The sequence below is a fragment of the Phoca vitulina genome, unplaced genomic scaffold (assembly GCF_004348235.1).
Source record: "Phoca vitulina isolate PV1807 unplaced genomic scaffold, GSC_HSeal_1.0 scaffold54, whole genome shotgun sequence".
Lineage (NCBI taxonomy): Eukaryota > Metazoa > Chordata > Mammalia > Carnivora > Phocidae > Phoca > Phoca vitulina.
Genome location: NW_022589757.1, coordinates 5,743,194 through 5,765,435, shown reverse-complemented (window position 1 = coordinate 5,765,435; position 22,242 = coordinate 5,743,194). Strand labels below are relative to the sequence as shown.

Below are 22,242 nucleotides of genomic sequence, written 5' to 3'. Positions count from 1 at the left end.
AATTCATTATTTCACAAAACACATCCACACTAGCAATTCAGTCATCAAGATTTATTCACACTTGGGGATAATGAAGACTTTAGTGTCATCCTAACTAAACGTCTAACTCTAGGGTTAATTTGGATCTCCTCTCAAAAGAAAGCAATGTTAATGGATTAATTCAAAGAAGTGAAGCTCTTCTTTAATAGGTTTTTCTTTAGCAACCTATCATTTCTAGGATTTTAGAAAATAATGCACCAAGGAATGAAATTAAGTTTTTCAGGTTTGTTGACTTGAAGACAAGACGACATTTGTGAGAAATAATTTCCAGAGTAGATTACTATAATAAGAAAATTTAATATATCTGCGTCAGTGAAATCTCCCAAGATAAATTTGCAAAACTGCCTGTGATTTTCATTATTTTATTCTTTCAGTAATTGTCCACATGGCACAACCCACTGAGTGTTGACATTATAATAACACAGAAATTAGTTAAGAAAGTAAAAATGTGATTTATTTAAGGAAGAAAATCAATATCAATAGGTAATAATCTTAAATTCAAAGGATAAGATATGAAAAGAGCTATTAACAAAACTTTATGTCCCCAGAAGATTTCACTCTGATATGTATAGTTATTTGTTGTGAGGAATAAAAGATAGGACACATTAAAGAGTATGGAAGGCTATAAGGCATCTTGAGAATGTGGAGAATGATTATTATTTGATGAAACTAACAGGACTTAAACTAATAGCTTTTTAAGCACCTGCTTGAAAAGCCTTTGGCCAGATGCTACAGAGCATCCAATATAGGTAATTCCTTGGTCTTGCAACAGATTAGCTACCTAGTAGGGAAGAGAATTCCAAATATGGGCCTAAACCAAACTGCTGGAAGGGGTAATAAAAAGCATAATAATAAAATAATAACTACAGTAATGTTTCCATTTATTTTTCATTTTCTATGTGTCACATGCAGAAATAATGAGTTTCCCAGTAACACCGACATCCAAAAAAAAAAAAAAAAAATGCCTAAATACCCCTTCGTTTTTTCTTGTTCATCTCTCGTACATTATTATGTCTAGTTATCTAACTCTTTTTGAACTATTTACATTTTAAACACAGGACCAGTAACAAGTTCTACCTTTTAGTTACTTAGGCCATATAAATTCTTACTATCTCTTTCATTTAAAAGCTGCCTTTTAAGGGATGTCCTTTTACTGAATCTTTTCAAACTCTGTTGAAACTCAACCTTGAGGTTGGATTAATGGCATGAAATGGTCTAAACTCTGAGGAGCTCATATTCATTTGGTTTTGAATATGGGTAGGACAGTTTTCTCTTTCTGTCTAATTTCCTCCCCTTTTTTATATTAAACACCTTAATCAAAACTGCATGTGGTCTCCCTCATCAAAGGAGCATACTGGAGCAGTGACTTCAGGAGATTAGACTATTGGTGGCCCTCTGGCTCCTTTCATGGGTCTCAACTGCAGTGGTGAACTTGTCTTCCTAAAGATTGATTTTGTGTTGCTTCTTAAAAAGGTATTACTTTCTTTGTGGCTAAATCTTATCTGTATTGATAACTTTCAGGGCCTTCACATATCCCAGTGTTCTCATCTTTGAATTTCTTTTTTGGCTTGAATTTTCACTTTTTAATACAATTTGGCATCATCTGTAAATCTGAAGAGTCTAGATGCCTATAAAGATAACATTTAAATGCTAAGATAAAATTCAGCACCAGCTGGGAGTCCCCAGACTTCCACAACATAGTTTGTTCACGACCACATGATGTTTTCTTCCTTTTCTATTGTCCCTTAACCATGCCAAAATAGTCCCAACATTGCCATGCATAGTCCTTTTTTTTTTTTTTGGTAGAAATGTAGTGATGATTTTTGGAAACTCTAAATAAAGTATATCAATTGCTCCTTTTGTGACATCTAAAAAAGAAGTTACAGTATCAGGGAGGCTCAATATTTCCTCATAGAATGTTTGCCCATTCAGTCTGCACTTAACCAGGAATGCTGTCAGATTCCCAGGGAGGGATAGGAGAACTAGAGGTGCTATCTCTAGGGTGCTCCTTAAGAATAGAAATCCAGTATTCTGTAGGCACACGGGTATTTGTCCAGTAAATTATGCATTTTGGCCCACTGTTAATGATTTAGTCTTGAGGTCTGTTCAGAATCTTAAGTAGAGAAATCCATCTCCAGAGATTTATTTACAGCTCTTGGTCATACAGCAATACAATGGGTCAGTTGTGTTAGAAAGAGGCTTTCCTCTAAGGAGGACATCATAGGGAGAAGCTATGGTATTCTGAGAAAAAGATAAGGCAATAGAACTATTCCAGACAACCAACATGGTTGGCAGTCAGAGAGAAGTCTTACTTGTAGACTTTGACAGACACACTTTTGTATTTGGACAGTTTCCCCACCCTGGGATGGAGTTATTTGGAGGATAAAATCAACTCCAATCACAATTATATTTACTTAAAATATAAAATAGCAAAATCGGATGTTCAGAAAGTCCAACAGGGAAGCAGAACCACTATCTTCACTTTACCTGGAAAGAAAAGCAGTTCCTGGTCCTACTCGACATGTCTATTTAAAAAGCTAAAGCCTAAATCAAAGCGTTTAGATATTCCTCAATTTGTAATGTTTCTTCTAGCATTCTGGTGAAAATAAGTTAAGTAAAAGCTCACCTTTCATCTTGGTCATATTAAATTGATCCAACATATTATAAAATAAATCATTTCTCTACAAATACAGCAAGAGCCCAAAAAATGTCTAACCTTATCATTCCCCAGTAGTACTGAGTTATTAGAAAGATAATTATCTAGAATATATGTCAGAGTCCAAACTGCTGAGATTAGAATTCTTTACTATTTCTAATCACTTACTGGTGCTATTTTATAATAAGGAAAGAGTGACAACCAAGAGGGGGTGAAGAATCTTTTACCGCAAAGATAATTTAAATACTTAGTTGATTATGTGACAGCTCAGCTTCTCCTCTTGTTCCCCAGCTTGGTTGACTATGTAGTTACTATGTGCCAGTTACTTTGTCACTTTGTCAGAGAGGTGTGGCAAGAAGATGACAAAGAAAGGATGGGCTTTTTTCAAATGTTCATGTTCAGATTTGCAGATCTAGTTAGCATTTCTTGTTTTCTCCAAGAATTTTTTTTTTCAGAACTAAACTTTAAGAACTGCCAATATTTTTAGAGTACTTTTTTCTTCTTTATTTACCACTCATAAATTTCCCCTCTGCATTCTTGAATTTTCTCTGGGATATCATTAAAAAATATTATAAGCATAATTTCTGCCAACATATTTTAGAATTATTTTCAAAATCAATCTCTTTCTGAATTTCTGTACACCCCAACAGTAGTAAGCTGTCAGTTTCGGAAAGGAGCATCTTAGACCCTTAGAAGCATCTTATAATTATCTAGATAGCTTTACAGGATCCACAGAAAAACATTCCAGATTACTCATTCTTACTGTCTTTAAATTGACTCCAGATATAAGCAGGGTTGGGTTAAGTCATATAAGGCATCTTGAAAGCTGTTCTCAAAAAAATTTAGATGCAAAATATGTACTTATTAAAACTCGCATTAACCTAGTCCATATGATCAAGCTTGCTCTTTTTTCTTCTCACCTCTGCAGCTATCCACATGACAAGTTTAAACCTACATAGATTGTGCCTCCATGACACTAATAAACATGCATATGACTCTTAGAGGAATAAAGGAAAAGAGGCAGGACATATTTAAATTATTACATTGAAAGGCAACTTGTTTTTTTTTAAGATTTTTTTTTTTTTAAGATTTTATTTTATTTATTTATTTGACAGAGAGAGACACAGCGAGAGAGGGAACACAAGCAGGGTGAGTGGGAGAGGGAGAAGCAGGCTTCCCGCCGAGCAGGGAGCCCGATGCGGGGCTCGATCCCAGGACCCTGGGATCATGACCTGAGCTGAAGGCAGACGCTTAACGACTGAGCCACCCAGGCGCCCCTAAGATTTTTTTATTTAGTCATTTATTTTAGAGAGAGAGAGCATGGGCGAGCAGGGAAGGGGAGTGGGGAAAAGGAGGGAGAGAGAGAGAGAATCTGAAACAGACTCCATGCTGAGTGCAGAGCCCAACACGGGGCTCAATCTCACGACCCTGTGATCATGACCTGAGCCAAAACCAAGAGTCAGATGCTTAACTGATTGAGCCACCCAGGTACCCCAAAGGCAACTTGATTTTTAAGCACACATATACTGCCCAGTTTTCATATACATGACTGAAAACAGCAAGGCATCACAGAGAACTGTGTATATTGTTAGATAATCAAAATAATAATAAAACATAAGTGGTTCCACATCCAGTGACATAAAATATCACAGTTTCTATTTCTATGCAATTGGAGTAACTCAACATATCACTTCCTTTGATATCAAGCATGTTGAGAGGAAGAGTAGGACAGAGAGAGAAAAAAAAATGGTCAGAATGAATTCCAGGAAATTAAAATGCTTTTCTGAGCCTTAAGGCTTGACACCAACAGAATATTATTCAGCGTTGGAAAAGAAGGAAATCTTGACTTTCATGAAAATATGCATGGACCTGGAGAACATTATGCTAAGTGAAATAAACCAGACACAAAAGAACAAATACATGATGCCATGAATATGAGGAATCTAAACTGGCCAAACTCCTAGAAGCAGAGTGTAGAACAGTCCTTGTCAAGGACTGGGGAAAGGGAGAAATGGAGAGGTACTAGTTGAAGGGTACAAAGTTTCAGTTACGCAAGATGAGTAAGTCCTAGAGACCACAGTGCCTAAACTTAATAATATTTTATTGTATACTTTAAAATTTGCTAAGAGGGTAGCTCTTATGTTAAATGTTCTCATCACCCCCAAATAAATAAATAAATAAATAAATAAATAAATAAATAAATAAGGTGGGAGGAAACTTTAGGATATGATGGATATGTTTATGGCATAGATTCACCAGTTTATACTTATCTCCAAAGTCATCAAGTTGTATACATTAAATATGTATAGCTTTCTGATGTTAATAACACCTATACATAAAGTAGCTTAAAACTAAAAAAAGACCTGAGGCCAGCCAAACCCACACAACATAAGGACTATTAGACAACTCTTCTGACCACAAATTTTGGTCTTGCCAGTTGGTGGTAAGTCATTTATATGAGAGAACGTTAACTGTGACCAATTCAGATGACGAATGGAATTAAGTTGCAAAAGGATAGCAAAGAGATTCAAGCCCTTAACTATCAACATGCTTGTGATGGAGAACCTTCTCAAGCTAATAAAAGTCAAAAGATAGAAATATACAAAATGCAGGAATAGCTGACCAGAACTCCCTCTTAATTTCTACCATTTTCTCCTCTATTTACAGTGCTTGGTGATTTAGAATAGGCACCAGCATTTTTGGCACCTGAGAATTTGTTCAGTAAGTTCAATCTTCAAATATGTTAAATAACCTGCTTTAATAGGAGTATTTTTATTTGATAGCTACCAAAAGGCAGTCCTGCAAGACTTTTCTGATCTCAGTGGGCTGCTTCACAGGCATGGTCTAATTCAAGTTTAATGAAAACCTATACCATTTACAAAAACTTGAGAAGAGAATTCTGGTTTATTTCCTGCTACAGAAAATAACATTGCAAACCCAGTAATTTCACAGTCAACTGATTGAAGGAAATGCAACTCATCCAATAGGTAAAGGCTTATTTCACCCTGATCTAGAATAACTGAAATGCTGAATGTCCAGAATATGAGAACATCCAAATGCCCTAAAGAATCATGGAGTATCATGATAAGAAATACATTTCTTTTTCAGCTAGGTTAATCTGCAGGGAGTAGGGTGGTGGTGGTGGATATTTTTAGAGATATTACCTGAGGTTTGGCCAAGCGTTGGTTTTATGCTTATCTATCATAAACACAGTGATGGCTTCACCCCACAATCTTCCATAGTGCATAGACCATCATCCATTTTGAATAAAGCAGATTAATAGAGAGTATAGACTTCATGTGCTGATTGATTCTCAGAGAAAACCACTGGAGTCTCTATCCCCTGAGTGTTAGATTTCCAGACAGAATAGTGTGATTCCCAGTCACTTGAATGAGGACTTTATGGTTCACCTTGAGCCCATCTCCCTTGCTGCTCCAAGTGAACTGAGGCAACAGTCCTGCAGGCCAGGACTTGAAGGGCAAGCATATATGAGCCACATATTCTGTTCACCCCTAAGTGCTTCTGTTCCACATAGGTCCATCTTTGGTCCTCTGATTTTCTCCTTCCACACAAAACTCCAAAAGAGATCTCATCTACTCTGCTTCTCACTAACAATCCACCCAGACTAGATCTCATCTACTTGTTGTATTACTAAATACCCATGAATTCCAGATACATATATTCAACAGCTGGACATTTCACATGGTTGTTCTGTGAGGATCTGAAACTCAAGGTGTTCAAAACTTGCCATCAGTTCTCCGTCATCTCCATGAAAATCGAGAGGGAAAGAGAATTCCTGTGTTTACCAGTTCATTTGTAAAAGGTATCATTGTGCATTCACTGTCAGGTCCTAAGTATGGGTGTCTTTATTGCCAGTGCCTTCTTTATTAACCTACCTGGCCTCTCACTAATCTCACCCCATGCCCCACCCCCCACCGGCCCCATCCTGAATCCTGCTACTGAAATAATGAAGTCCCTTCTAAGTCCTTAAAGTTTCTTATGCATCTGATTTTTTCTTCAATTCCACTGGCCCTGTCGTAAGCTTTGCTCCAGATTTTAGCCTCAGCTCCCATCCTTGTCTCCCTTCTCTACAAACTTTTACTCCCTACATTTTCCCCAGAGAAACTGCCATTAACAAAAATTGGTGATCCCATTTCCCTGCTTAAAAATCACCAATTGCCCCTCACTCTTTACAGGATAAAAGTCTGATTCCTCAAGATTCTTACTACTGCTTTCAGTTCTAACTTCCCCTCTAAACTCCACATGCCTCATCCTGTGTCAAGGTCACTGCAATTTGTGAAGTTCTCTGAGTTTACAGGACCCTTTCACACCTTGAGTTTTTGAACAACTGCTCCCCTTTTGTCTGGCTAACTCTGATTCATCCTTTACAATGAATCTCAGATATCACCTTCTCCAAGAAATGCCTCTGACCCCAAGAGCATGGGTTAGATTTCACACACTCCTCAGCACTCTGGGTGTATCCTATCATGAAAATTATTTCACCTTAATTGTCTCCTCACTAGAGAGTGGTCTCCTCAAGGGCAGAGACAATGTCTTACTTACATCTCTGTATCTCCAGGCCTGGCAAAATGTTCACAACACAGGAGACTCCTGAGGCATGTGTAATATATTATTAAAAAATAGAAATCTACAGAACCTGAGATATAGCCAGCTCTAGATACCCACTTCAAAACACCATGGAATTAATTCCCAGGTTCTTGTTCATGTGATTTACATTATAAATAAAGATAACACCATTAGATTCCAGAGAAAAATTTCTTTTTACACAATTTAAAGGCCAAAAACATTGAGACAAGGTTTTTAAAAATCCAAATAATTTATGTGTGTTGATGAAGCCACACAATAGTGTAACTTCTTTCACAATCCATATAAATACAAATATTTCCTCTAAAATTACAATTATTAGTTACCCACTTAACAAATATTTAATGAACACTGTTTTTGGTGCAGGGGTTACAAAACTGAGCATCTGGAACCTTCTTGTGGTTTACAGTATTGTCTTGAAGATAGACATTAATCAAATACTACCACTAATGAGTTTACAGACTATAAATTGGAATAAAGTACTCCAAAAGAAAGTAATGTCATTTTATGAGAGTACATAAGAAAGGAAACTGGCCTGGACCTAAAATGAATAGGTCTAAACTGAGCAAACGGGGAAAGAAGAAACGTTCCAAAAAACAGAAGAAAAAGCCTAGCAGTGGAAAGCCCCCAAGGCAAGAGGGAGCAGGGTGAAGTGTAAGAGATGAAAAGTGGCCCCTGAGGCTAGAACCAAGGAAGCAAGAAAGAGTTCTCTGTGAGACCAGGTCTGACTGGCAGGTTGGGGATAAACCCGGTTGCTGTCAGGAATCTGGTTCAAGATTTTATCTTAATTTTTAAAATGAGAAAGGATTTAAATGGATCAGAATTGTAACTTGAAAAGACCAGTGTGGCTGCCCCGTAGAGAAAGAAAGGATAAGGTGCAGAGTGGATGTGGAGACCAGTTAGGAATCAAGGTGATAATTCAGGTGGGTGGAGGTGACAGTGTGGACTACAGCAATGCAAGAGCAGAGGGCAAAAAGCCAGCAGATCTGATGACCGCTTAGCAGAAAAAGTTCACAAGACTTGTTGATGAAATAGCACCCTGGGTTCTCTGAATCACAGAACGTATGCGGGAGTGAAACTTGGGTATCATTACGCGTAACCTCCGTATTCTAGAGGTGAAGACAGCACAGCCATTTCCTCCAGGTCATGAAGTCCTCAGAAGTAAAACACAAAAGCCCAGGTCTTTTTGTCAAGTGCTCCAGAGTGAGGACATGTTGGGAGACAAATGTAAGGGTCCCCAGTACTCAGAATCCTACAGATTCTGATACGTGCTCATTCGTCATGTTGAAAGGACACAGGTTCCAGCAAAGGAAAGAACTTATGGGGGGCAACCCACAGTGCTAGCAAAATGGAAGCGGATCTTGGTTTGAATATTAGCAAGCTGTGCAAAATTGGGCTAAAATCTTGAACACTCTAACCCCCCCATTTCCTTCTCTATGAAATAGAGATAAACAATAATTACCTTGAAGTGTTGTAAGGCATAAAACTAATAAACTAATAGCCATTAACCATATAGGAGGCTCTCAAATTACTAATATTTTCTTCTAAAGTAGAAAGAAATGTTTTCTTCCATTATCTATCTGATATATAATATAAAATTAATATAACATACAATATAAAATGTAATATATAATACATAACTATCTAATATAAAACTAATTGTTATTGTTAATTGTTATATATAATACATAAGTAGTTGCTATTTTAATATATAGAATCAAAATAACAAACACTTATAAAAGAAAACTATTACTATTAAAAAGAAAATCCCAATGTTTGATTCAAACTCTTTTTTTTTTTTTAGATTTTATTTATTTATTTATTTGAGAGAGAGAGTGAGAAACAGCATGAGAGGGGAGAGGGTCAGAGGAAGAAGCAGGCTCCCTGCCGAGCCGGGAGCCCAATGTGGGACTCGATCCCAAGACTCCGGGATCATGACCTGAGCCGAAGGCAGTCACTTAACCAACTGAGCCACCACGGTGCTCCTGATTCAAACTTTTAAAACATTAAATATTAAAGAAACAATTATTTATTTCATCAAGACTTAAAGCCTATTTACTTTATGCTTATTAGACTCTTAAACTCTATAAATGTCCATGATTGTGAATCAACAAAAAATCTACATCCAAATAATATTTGTTATTATAATGTAATGTATTTTCCAGAAATAAAGCACCAAAAAAAAAGCCCTGTTTCAACATCTTGTTCTTAAGCAACTGAAAAACTGCATTGTCAGTTTTAGTTCATTCAAATACGCATGTAGCCAAGGTAAATGGTATAGTAGTAAATACTATCAAAGATGGACCAAATGCCAAGAAAAATGCAAAATTAGTCATTTCCTCTTATTCACAAACTTGTGCCCCATCTGGATTTGGATCTATAGTCTGCTTCCATTCAGAGTTTAAACACAAAAGATTTGTGGCTGATATGAGTGTCATAGTTTGCTTTACCAAAGATTTTCAGGCGAGAGATAAATAAACATTGTAAGTTACAGGATATGAATTCTAGGGCAATAGTTACCTCATAGGAATAAGGCTTATGAGATTCATTCAAGAGAAAATCCTCAGCAAAATCTGCAAATATTATATTTTTAGCTTTATAGTTATTTTTTCCAATTTGAAGACACAGTTGTATAAAAATTGCATGAGCACTTTTATTATACTCTTATGCTATAATATTTGAGCTTCATCTTTCATATTGTGATGGAGAGCTTCAGTTCAAAGGCAAGACGTAACCCCACTTGAATGGTGAGGATTCTGGGCAAAACAACTCCTAAGTATACAGACACTTCTCAGATACTTCTGGATTTATTTCTTATCTACCTTCAAAACATGACTTGAAGCAATTTACAATATTAATCCCTCCCATTCTCTCTGTTCCATACACACAAATATACCCCAGATTGAAACAACAACAGCAATAAAAGACAGACAAAAAAACAATTAGAAGAAAAAAAGAAAGTAATACATCAGTGAGGAGTCAGGTGAGAAAGTACTAATAAAATGTTCAATTTAGCAAATGAGGTTCCTAGAAACTAGGAAAAGGAAAATACAGGTTACACATTTCTTACTGTTTTTTAAAAAAAGGAAAAAAGTCAAAGACACAATTTTCTTAGTATTTATTATAGAAGAAATAAATGCCATGGGTCCTCTCATAAGCAATTTAATGAACCTGATGTAAATGTCCTCGATTTATATTTTGCAGAAGTTAACAAAGTAATATGTAAATAATCATTTCTCTGCCTACTTTAAAGGCTTCTATATCATTATACCCAAGCCTCATAAAGGTATTTCTTTTGGCAATCAAGGACATGTAATTAGGGTTCTTGGTTGAAGATCCAATTATAAAGTGAAGGCAGTTAAGCAGTTTTGCTCCCACAACTGATTTTTTTAACCCCTGTGAAGAGAACTCACCTCAGTTGATTGTACTTACTTGAACATTGAGCACCAACATATATGCAATATGTCTATTTCCCACTAATATTAAAATATTAGCCCTCAAAACCTGGTAGAGTAGATAAAACAGTGGGTATTTGATCACTGTTTGTTGAACTGAAATAAAAATCCTAAAGAAAAATATAGTTATTGGGCCTCCAAGACTAGAAGATGCCAATCCTATATATACATATTTTTTCAGCTTAGAAATACTGATTCCCTGGTTACAGCTCATTCCTAAATATCTGCAGTTTGGAAATTTGGGCTCCTAAGAACCCGACTGAATCTGTTTCAGATGCAGGAAAAGTCTGAAACAGAAAAGGGAAGTTAGGAATACAGCAAAACAAAAGGTAGAGGTTTTATGGCGTGTGTGTGGCACGGGGGATGTGCAATACCATAGGAAGTGTGTGAGGTTGCAGCACTGTGTCCCAGAAGACTGGGACAAGGGCTGCAAAGCCACCAGAAACCCAGAACTTTCTGCCTCATCTTCTCGGCTTCTTTTCTCCCATTGCTCTCAATCTGCAGACAGGCTTGCTTTGCTTTTCTCTGCACCTGCCCATTATCCAGTCCCCAGCTTTACGTCATCTCAGTGCCAGACACACACACACACTGAATGGAAGTTTTGGAAACTCAACAGAAGAATCCCAGGAAAGAGAACTGACAGGCCAGGCTCTGGTCAGCATTTGCCACTGAGCTCATCCTCTAAACGGGAGGGGTCCAGGCACATGCCACCATCAGAACTGCCCAAGCTACTTCTGCAGGTGAGAAGGTAATTTGGGGGAGAAACAATGTGATCGGATCCACCCAAAAATATGTCCTACCCCACAGTTCAAGGATCAGCATGGGGGATTCATTCAAAGACTTTTCCCCTGATCTCGGCACCATAGAAACCAGGAGGCCGAAATTAACCGTTCTAAGACCTAAATAATTAAAAAAAAGCTTGGATGTTTAGCTGGAAGAAATGCGTTTATCAGGAGGGGGTAAAGCAAAGAAACAAAAACCCAAAAGCCCAAATCACAATTATATTATCTATGTAATAAGATTCTTTGACATGATCGGGGTCTGGATCTCAGATGTTGTGAGAGGATAGGACTGCATGATCACTTTCTCAACATATTCTCACCAGGGGCAGGTGGGGCATTACTTGGCCATCATGACATGTATATTATGCATAGGTGCAGTCAGGTGTCGCTGGATAGTGCCCATCCCTCCACATGGCTGTTAACATCCAACAATCTGAGATGCTCAGGAGGTTCTTGGGTGGGGAGTAAAGGAACTAGATTCTTCTTCCTAATCCCTCCTCCTTCCCACAAGCAAAGCAAACACAACAGCAAATAACATTTAATGGCCTGGGATAGCCTTGATTGAGGCCAGATTGTAGAAAATAAAAAATTTAAAACAACAACAATAATAATAATAATCATCATCAGAGCCCTTGAAAGCCCTAGAAAGATCAGCACAAGCAAGTTGGCCACTGCACCCAGTGCCCTGGGTAAAACACAGGCGTTGACCTGGAACCCAGTCCAGCCCTGCTGCCCTGTTCTTAGGCTTTAGTGTTAAAATTGGGGTTCTGATTTAGTGGGTCTGGGGTGGGCCCACATATTATGTTTCTAATAGATTTCCAGATGCGGCTGATACAACTGGTCCATGGACCATGTTTTGAGCACCAAGACTTTATTGGAGCATCAGTGGGTAACCGGAAAGAGCTGGATTCACCATACTAGAGACCCTTTCCCCTGTGAACAGTCCACAACAAGACAGACTCCCGACAATCACACCACCCTCCTCTCACACATGACATCACTCATTCATCACAACTGGTTTCTGGTTCTGCTAAGGGGCGTGACGTTAGCAGATCCATTATTTTTTTAGGACATGAGGCACGCCTGGGGGGGTATGGAGAGACCGACAGGCAAGAGAGCAAGCAGCAGGTGGTAAGTGGGACCACAAAAGAACACAGGGATTAACCCCAAATCACTGTAAGAAATATCAGGGTAGGAAAATTACTACAAAAGACCAAAAACTGCTAGTGAAGTAGGCGGGGCTTCAGACCATTATAATTTGAGAATATTACGACAAAGAGGTTGGTAAATACTAGATATAATACTATTATGTCAATGAAATCTACAGCAAAACAGATAATTAAACCTGTGAGGCAGGGCTCATGAAAGTTTCTAGGAAACACAGAATGATAATTAGAAACTAATTACATTAATATGAAACTGTCATTGACAATTGTCTCTACGTAGTAACTACCATTGTTGTTTTATGTTAATGAACATTAAAACAAGCCTCATTGTTCATTCTCTGTCTATATGTCCAATCTTACCTTTTAATTAAGATCTTAATATTGTCAATCAAATGTTCTTCCAGGAGGAGCTGTATGAAATTTTATGGAACTGTATGGAAAATGTATGAGATATTGCTACTTGAAGAACTCAACCAAAAATTTTAGATTCACCATGAGAGCAGATAACTCAAACTTGCAGCCCGGCTTAATCTGAGGAGTTAAACTCTTTTTGTTCAGCCATTTTTGTTTATGGATATTGTCATTAAAAATTCCTGAACTGCCATGCCTTCACACAGGCCATGCACTGCTGACCTGAACACAGTTCCCAGGGCAGATGGGTGGGTAACTCACAGCATTTATCTGCCTGGATTCTGACTGCATTTCAGTTTGCAACCTCTGCGTTAGAGTATCTAAGGAGGTAAGTTCTCTCACTGGTCATCAAAATAGGAGTAATTTTCATATTTGTGTTTAGATACAAAGTTAACTCTCTACGTCGCTGACTCCAAGGAACTTACTATTTCCTAGGGGATATAGGACATTATACAAAAATATCTGTAAGACAAAGTAGGCCATAATAACTGCTATTAGAGAAGCAAAAAAGTTTTTTTGAGAGCACAGAGAATGAAGGCTCAGGATAGTTTTCTCTGAAGAGCTCTCTGAACTAGCTGTTAAAGAATGGACAGAATGTCATAGTCGAAATGACCTGGAACTCAGGAAGTGAGTCAGTGAGAAGGGCAAAGATGGAGTAAAAAAGCCCCAGATGCGAGAAAATACAGGCCATCATCTGAGAAGAGCAAGAAACTGGAACAAAGCAGGCATGAAAGGAAGTAACAGGAAAAAGAGGGCATATTTTGGGAGGACATTTGGCAGCGTTTGTCTGGTCCTTGTTCTCTCTCCCATTCATCAAAGAGCAATGCAGCCACCAAGCACCAACATCTGGGCCTGCCTGCTTGTACTGTGGTCCTAATTCGTACCCTCTCACCAAGGCTGAAGGCCTGCTGACCACCGCTCTTCTTTCGACTCTTGTTCACGAGGAAGCACCACGAACCCTTGCTCAGGAACCCCATCAAACACCTCCTCCACAGGCTCCGCCCAGCCTCCTCACCCTGCCGACTCGCTGTGAAGGCGCTGTCTGATTCTGCTTCCTCTCCATGCCACGCTAGCCCCGGCCCGGCACGCCTAAGCCCCACAGCTTGGGCATCCCCCGTCTCGGGGAGCCGGAGCACAGATTTCTAACTTATCACCACCATTTTCTCTAGAGTTTCTCCAGTCACTTCCAATCAAACTGTGGGGTTTCCCTATTTCTGCTAATGATTCCTCAGTTTCACAGTCACCCAATTAAAAAACAAAACCAAACCCCATTGGGTTATGTCCTCTTATAGCCTATATGCCCAGTTATTTAACAGATGCTCATGTTTTCCCCTCTATTCCAGATATCAGAATGTTGGCACCCAAACTATTCTACACAGGACTTGGACCTACCATGGTGACAATGGCCCTCACTGAACACCAATTTGCCCTGAGCACCTTCATCATAATGCACTCTGCGAGAGCATGAAGGATCTCCATATTCTCCATACATCAGAATTAGACTCTTGGGTTGACTTTCAAAGACCCTCATCCTCTGACCTAAGTCTGTGTTCCAGCCTCTCTGCACATCTCTGTCTCTACACATCCTTACCCTGGTCACCCCCAGTTCTGCCCACACAGCTGGTGGTCTTGAAGCTGATTGGACTCCTTACTTTGCAAACTCAGTTCATCACTGCTGTTCAGGAACACCTTCCTGACTGATGTTCTTCACCCTCCTAATTTTTTTTTTAAGTAGGGCTTAAACACATGACCCTGAGATCAAGACCTGAGCTGAGACCAAAGTCGGACGCTTAACCCACTGAGCCACCCAGGCACCCCTCATCCTCCTAATTTTTATATATAACCTATTCCACATTGTTTCATACATCTTTAAGATCATCTTCTGTTATTTCACATTGTTCATTATGTCTGTGAAACTGGCCCAGAGTAAAGTAAGGTCATAATTTTTGCTTTTTTGTTTTGTTTTACTATCACTCCAAGGGTCCAACATGATGTGGAACATGGCATGGGTATTTCATAAGAGTTAGAGAGAGAGTTTCAATACTGAGTGGCTAGAATTGATTTTAAATGGTTATGTCGAAGGTGCTGGAGAAAACAGTGCTGCACCGAATACACACTTACCAGAGAAGACGCTAGGTATCTTGGAAAGAAAGCTTTTGACAGTACGAATAGGAATTCCGTTTTTTTCATCTTGCATGCGTGCTATGACGTCTTCCATCTAAATAACAATAACAAAATAATTAAAACCTTTTAAAAGTTGCACTTTTTTCAGAAAAATCAGTTCTTATAACAACTTTTTATACCAATCTTGCCCAACCAAGTGTAATGCCATATCCTTGCCTTTCTACACTTTGTCACATTAATATTTTTAGTTTGGTTAAAAGATGATGGAGAAAACAGTAACATACACACACACTCATGATAAAACGAATGTAGCATTCTAGCTTTCTGCCCATTTGGTGAATTCTGCTGTATCTGTTTCAATCTGGTTAGTACACTCTCTTTTGCTTTTGAAAAGTTTTCAGTTTTAAAGAACTATACAAAGCCTAATGTGGAATTTAGATCTGAATAACATTCACTCAGATCATAATCCCTGCGTGTTTATACCTGGGGTGCTCATATACACACAAACACACAGAAGTTGTATTATGGAGCTCAACATCGATTCACTCATTTACTCGTTCCACAAGCAGCTACTGATCACCGACTCCAGACCAGACTTGCCCATGGGCACTGTGGATATGAAGACGAATATAATACAGTTGCTGTCCTCAAAAGGAGTCACAGTCGATATTGAAAACAATGGTAAAATTTGAGTAAGGTTTGTAGTGTACCCAATAGTGCTGTACCAATATCAATCTCCTGGTTTTGGTAATTTTGCTAGGATTCTAGGAGATGTTTACATTACGGGAAGCTGTGTAAGGGCATCCGGGAATTCTCTGAACTATTTTTGCATCTTTTCTGTAAGTTTAAAATTATTCCAAAAAAAAGTTAACAAAATCACAGTCTAAACTTTATATCAGTGAATTACCAAATTCCCATCAACACAGATTCAGGATGGTTTTCAACTAAGAAATCTCACTTGCCTGGATAAGTATTTTCAGATGTGTTCACATGAGAAACTGTTCACCAGAAACTGGAGATGTGGGGAGAATGGGTTTCTGAGTCAGATAGGTCTGCATGGGACTCTGCTCTTCTTGTGACCATCCGTGTTTACTTCTGAGCAAGGTACGCAACCTCCCTAAGGCCACTTCCTCATCTTTAAGTGGTGATAATAATATTTATAGTAACTCTTTCACAATGTTTGAAGGGTAGGGCTGGGGCTGGGTGGGGGGTAAAGTATTTTAAGGTTAAATGATACAACATATATAAAGCAGCATACATAGACAACAAACCTTGGACTTCAAATGTCCACACACCGCCCCTCCCAATGCTTAGGGATGTTTATTCCCCACTCCCCATGTTTTTGGGTTTTTTTGTTTTGTTTTTTGGTTTTTATGTAGAGGGAGCACGACTGATTGTCTCACTCCCCTGCCTCTTTCTGCCCCTCACACCTGCCACTCCAGGGAAACTAGGCTGACTTATCAGGTGGAAGAGTTGGGAATGAGAAATCGGAATTGGTCATGGGCCCATCCTCCTTCCATGGAGAAGCCCACGTCCAATTCTGCTGGTGTGATAGGCCTGCCCTAGTGAGTGAGTACAACTGATCAGGATTCAGTTTCAGGATTAAAGTTTATGTTGTGCAAACATTCTTCGATAATAGCTTTATCAGCAATTCAGGTGATACTATGACCCCTTTCTGCCTTACGCTTTGGTTGTAATTCTCAACTGGTTTGGAATTCAGAAAAAGAAGGTTTATTTATTTTTTTATTGGCCCTCCAAAGATCCCAATAATAGCTAAATCTTTTCATGTAATAAACACATCTTCTCTAAGTATAGAAACATGAAAATAGTCATACTTTTCGGACTTTTTGTTTTGTTACTCTTTGCCCTTCATTCACCTGACACAGTGTCCAGGAATGAAGAAAAGCTGCTTGGCCTTGTCTAGAGGCAGCCTGCAGACTCTTGGATTATGAGTTTAACAGTTTAAACCAAGTCAGATTAGACAAATGGGGAAACCTCTCTGATGCCCCTTCATACCTCCACACCCCAGGATGTGGCAACAATCACCTCTGGTTGGGACTCAATTAAGGTTTGTTGCTATGAGTAGAGAGAGGTGTTTTCTCTGCAGTCCCACCACCTCTCAGTTCATTGGATCCCGAAGGAACGAGATCAGGAATCTGGGAACTGAGAGTGAGCTTTGTGGTTGTATTTTAAAAGTTTTAATCTTTCTGAGTCATAATTTCCATAATAGAAAAAAAGATGAACTCCCATGTAAAAAGAGGATTTGTGTTCTAAACTGAAAATGTGATCACTGAAATGTAGTCAGGTGTTTTCATCTTTATTTAGATATGATTTATCTGTGAACTTTACCATGGCCTAGAATGAGCAAAAAACAAACAAAACAACAAAGCAAAAACAAAAGCAAAGACAAAGACAAAAACGATCTGGTTTCTAAAAGTTGAAATCAGTCCCAAAGGCCACATATAAAGACACATCGTTGGGGTGCGTGGGTGGCACAGCTGGTTAGGCATCCGGCTCTTGGTTTTGGCTCGGGTTGTGATCTCACAGTTATGGTATCGAGCCCCGCATTGGGCTACGCGCTCAGAGCAGTCTGCTTGGGACTCTTTCTCCCTCTCCTTCTGCCCCTCCTGCTTCTTCTCTCTCTCAAATAAATAAATCTTTAAAAAATATAATACATACATACATATATACAAACACATCCATCTTACTTAATGAAGTTTCCTTACACATTCACTTGGAGTCTATTTATTTTTATATTAAGCATGGTTTTAACACACTTGATTATCTGCTTTCCCACTATTTGCAATAGCAAATCGGGTGAGAAAGAGAATGTTAAAAGCAGACAAACTAATAGAGCAAGCTAGGCAGCAAGAGAGATGAGACACTATACAAAGTAACAGCAATAAATACTAAACTTTTGGGACAATTTAAATTTAAGGCCAAAGGACTCAGATATCTCAAACATCCCAAAGAGGATATTTACACATACACACATCTATTGACCGATCAATCTATTATCTGTCATTTTCATCATTGTGCCACTGAGTTGTAAAGAGTTAGTTTTCACTCTCATAAGCCCATTTCTAGGGTGAGGAAAACTTCAGCTTGGGATGACAGAACACTGAGCTATGAACAGGACAGCTGGCCATGGCTGGTCACTGAGACTCTCTCTGAGTCCTACTTTCTTCACCCTTCAAATAAGAAGTTAGAGGCATGTGACTGGTAAGATTTCTTCTAGCTACAAAATTACTTAAGTCTGGAAATAATCATCAGTGTTCAGAACCGGGTAAGTCTCCTCACTTACATCAAAGAGCCAGTTCCCTATCAGAGACAAATAGATGAGCCCGTTAAATTGATCAGGACCTTTTATAAATTGCTTCCAACTGTTGGCACCTTTTAATATCAATGCAAATAGCAACGTGATTAAGAACACGCACTGAGGCCAGTCAAATCTAAGTTTGAATCCTGGCTGTGCTACCTGCAAATTTTATGAACAGGTAACATACTTTAAAACTCTGAGACTCAGTTTTCTCATCTGTAAAATGGAGACAATAGCATTACACATCTCATCAGGGCTGAGGATTGATGAAACAATGCTAATAAATGTTTACCTATAATGCTGCCATTATTGTCATCATCATCATCATCTTCGTCCTCATCAACATGAGTTTCTTCCCTCATCACTGTACTAGGAACCCCCAAGCCCTTTTTCTTTCTTTGACAATCCAGCTGACAAAGACAGCTGTGGGTAAATGCCACATATTTATTAGAAGCAACCAACTGTCAATCATGAAGTAGACAGAGATACCCATGGACAAGCTCTCTCTTAGATTTCTTATAGAAGACTGGCTTTGAAGAGGATTTGATTAGAAGAAACGTCAGGAAGAATGTTTATGCATATAAGCAAAGACTATGTAAGCTATGGAAAGATAATATTGAGAAGAAAGGGAGAAATGAGATTGCATTCATTTTTTACAAAGTGAAAATATCTCTGCTGTCGTATTTTCTTGATGAATTTGTCTCTTGAAGTTTAGAGGGTCAAAAAATTGAATTGAGATTGAGTACTCTTTGCAAAAGTAATTATTTTCTCTATGCAAACTAATCCTCTATGTGTGTAAAGAGTAAAAAACAATTGTCTCTTGCAAAGTAGTTTTGAGAATATCAAAACTTGTTCAAAAACTTTTTTATACCTCAATTACAAAATCTTTCACATTTAATTATTATCTAATAACTGTCTGTTCTCCTTTCGATGTGAACTTCTTGAAAAAAGAAATCTCACCTTACTCATTTTTGTATTGCTAATACATAAAGTGCCTGGCCCATAAGGAAGGTTCAAAAAAAAAGGGGGGGATGCATTGAATTTTCGTTTATAGCACATGTTGATTTTTCTGAGACGCAAAGGAAAAGTGCAAGTTAAATTGTTTGAGATGCTTGAGATGTTGAAAATGGTTGTTTTTTGTTTTGTTTTTTTACCTTTTATCTAACATTTGTTGGAAAAAACACGCTGGGTCAGAAATACTGGAACAGAAGAGTTTAATGTATAATAAACTAAAATATTATTATTATTTTTGTTCCATTTCATGCGGGGATTCTTCAGCTTGTTTATTAGAGGAATTTTTTCCTTCAAAACATAAGGGTAAATCAGAGGCTGTTTATGAGGCTGTCTTCCTATTCATAGATGTGAGACTCAAGTTCACTGTCATGCGTAAGCTGTTGAGATGAAAGGCGCTGTTGAACTCCAACACACTGCTCTTTTTCCGGGAATTCATAATTAGCCTTTCCTTTGGAATAGTTTAGATGTCATTTCAATGCTTGTGATTTATTTCAAATACTGCTCAGGTTAAACAGTGCCCGCCCTCACACTTGGTGGAATGAAAGAGAAAGCGGATTATGCAGGTACATCCTTGAGGAGCATTACTAATTATTCAAAAGGGGTCTGCCAGACAGGGGACTCCCACATAGCTATGAAAACAAATATCGCTGCCTTGAAACCTTTCCAGTTTCGTAATGTTCTAAACAATGATGGGAGTTTAATTAAATTTACTTGTAGCTATATTTGCCAGAACTTTATCATAATATCAGGACGACTGATTTCATTAAACCAGAAGCTGAATGCAGAGACACCCTGACTGTAGGCGAAACATGTGCATGAAAAAAAAGCTAAAACATTCCATACGCCGTAGTTCTGAAAGAGAAATAATCAATCAAAATCTCAAAGGAAGTTTTCCAACTTCTTATTGTAATCCACCATTAAGCACAAGCATTTGGAAATATAAATGGGCCTACTGAATGGATTTTTTCCTATGTGCACATACTTTCAAATTATTGTGTGCCGCCATCATTTTAAGTGCTGGATATGAGAAGAAACGATGAGTCAAGAGGTTCTCAGATATCTTAAGACAATTAGATGGTGGCAGGTATTACATAATTTAAACCTGTCTATAATTCTTTTGCCTTCAAGAAGCCTTGCTAAAGAAGCATATGATTTGCACTTCTGCATTCAGTGGTGACAGCCAGAAAGCAGAGTCAGCCCCTAATGAAGGTTAAATATGAATAATGAGATTAAAATTTGCAACCCAAACTGTTTTCTGCTACAATAATTCAATTAAAGCTGCTTCTAATTGGTATGATTTTCCCTCATGTTACAGTTGATGGTCGTCAGTATCTCAACTCAGAATTAATTACTTTTTCCTATGAAAAAGGGACCATTTTCATGAATAATTATGACTAAAAAATACACACATAAAATCTCGTTACATGTAAATCTGTCCTAGTTCATCTTGAATGTAGATTTATTTTTTCAAAAGCAGTAACTAATTTAAAAAGGTGGAGATTTTATGCTTTTGTGATTTTACAGAAATAAAGATTTTTTCTTTTTTTTTAGAGGGGGAGGGGCAAAGGGAGAGAGAGAGAGAATCTCAAGCAGGCTCCACACCCAGTGCAGAGCCTGACACCGACCGACACAGGGCTCCATCTCACAACTCTGAGATCATGATCTTAGCAGAAATCAAGAACTGGACCCTTAATGGACTGAGCCACCCAGGCACCCCAAGAAAGATTTTTTTCTGGTCTATACATGTAATTTTCATTTGTTCTTAAATAAAGCAATTCTCTCATCAATGTCAAGGAATATAACCTCTATTCTGAATAAATTAATTAATTAAAAACTGTACTCAATAGATTTGTTAGGATTACTTGGGTTACAAGTGATAGAATTCTGACTTAAACAAGGAAATGGGTTGTAAGCATTGTGGGATGTTTTGTGCAACTCAAAGATCAGAATGTGAGTGGGTCTCAGGCAGAGCTGACCTGCAGAACATTCTCTCTGCCTTCCATCTTGACCCCTCTTGTGTCTGCCTCACGTTTCTCCACTGACCAGAAGCTTCCCCTAGTTCTCTAATGCACAGAGCAGGAAACATGGTACCCCTACCTTCTGAGTTTTATAGTTTACAGTCCAGAAACCCAAGGACAAATTGCTTCCCCCTCTCATTCCCATATCTGAATTTTGGGCCCAAACAATGCTTTATAATGTTGGGTGGGTTGAGGCTAGAGGGGTGCTGGCAGATAAAACAATGGTGTTCACTAGAGCTTTATTCATAGGAAAAACCTATTGAAAGGCAGAGGGATAGAGCTGTATAGTAGGAAAAAAAAAAATGTAAGAGAAGTCTAGGGGAAAGAGAGAGAAAGAGAGGGGCCTCCTGCGTAATGATAGAGAGCCAAAGACAAAAAGTGATGCAGGGAAGAACCATGGGGCAGACAAGTAAATCAAGAGAAGTAGTTTTTACAGCTATAAGAGGGAAAGAAGTTCCTTGGCTAATTTACATATAATACTTGGCCATGGTAGTATTTGCCCATGAGGTAAAAAATGCAAGAGTATTAAATATCTATGACAGAGTAACTTAGGTTTTCAGAACTTTTTTTGTTTCTCTGAGGTGTCATTTGTTTAACTTTCAGAAGAGCCTAATGGCTAATCGCTATTGCAGTCAGAGTTCAAGTAGGAGAGT

The 22,242-nt window shown here is 38.3% G+C and overlaps 1 protein-coding gene across 6 annotated transcripts in view; it reads right to left on the bottom strand.

The window, feature by feature from the left end:
* RGS7 (regulator of G protein signaling 7) overlaps window positions 1-22,242 on the bottom strand; it is a 517,535-nt gene that overhangs the window by 251,011 nt on the left and 244,282 nt on the right. For all 6 annotated transcript variants that reach the window (XM_032389411.1, XM_032389406.1, XM_032389409.1 and 3 more), the window contains exon 3: window positions 15,236-15,332. In XM_032389411.1, the coding sequence (XP_032245302.1) occupies window positions 15,236-15,332 (97 nt within the window). The remainder of the gene's footprint in view (window positions 1-15,235; window positions 15,333-22,242) is intronic.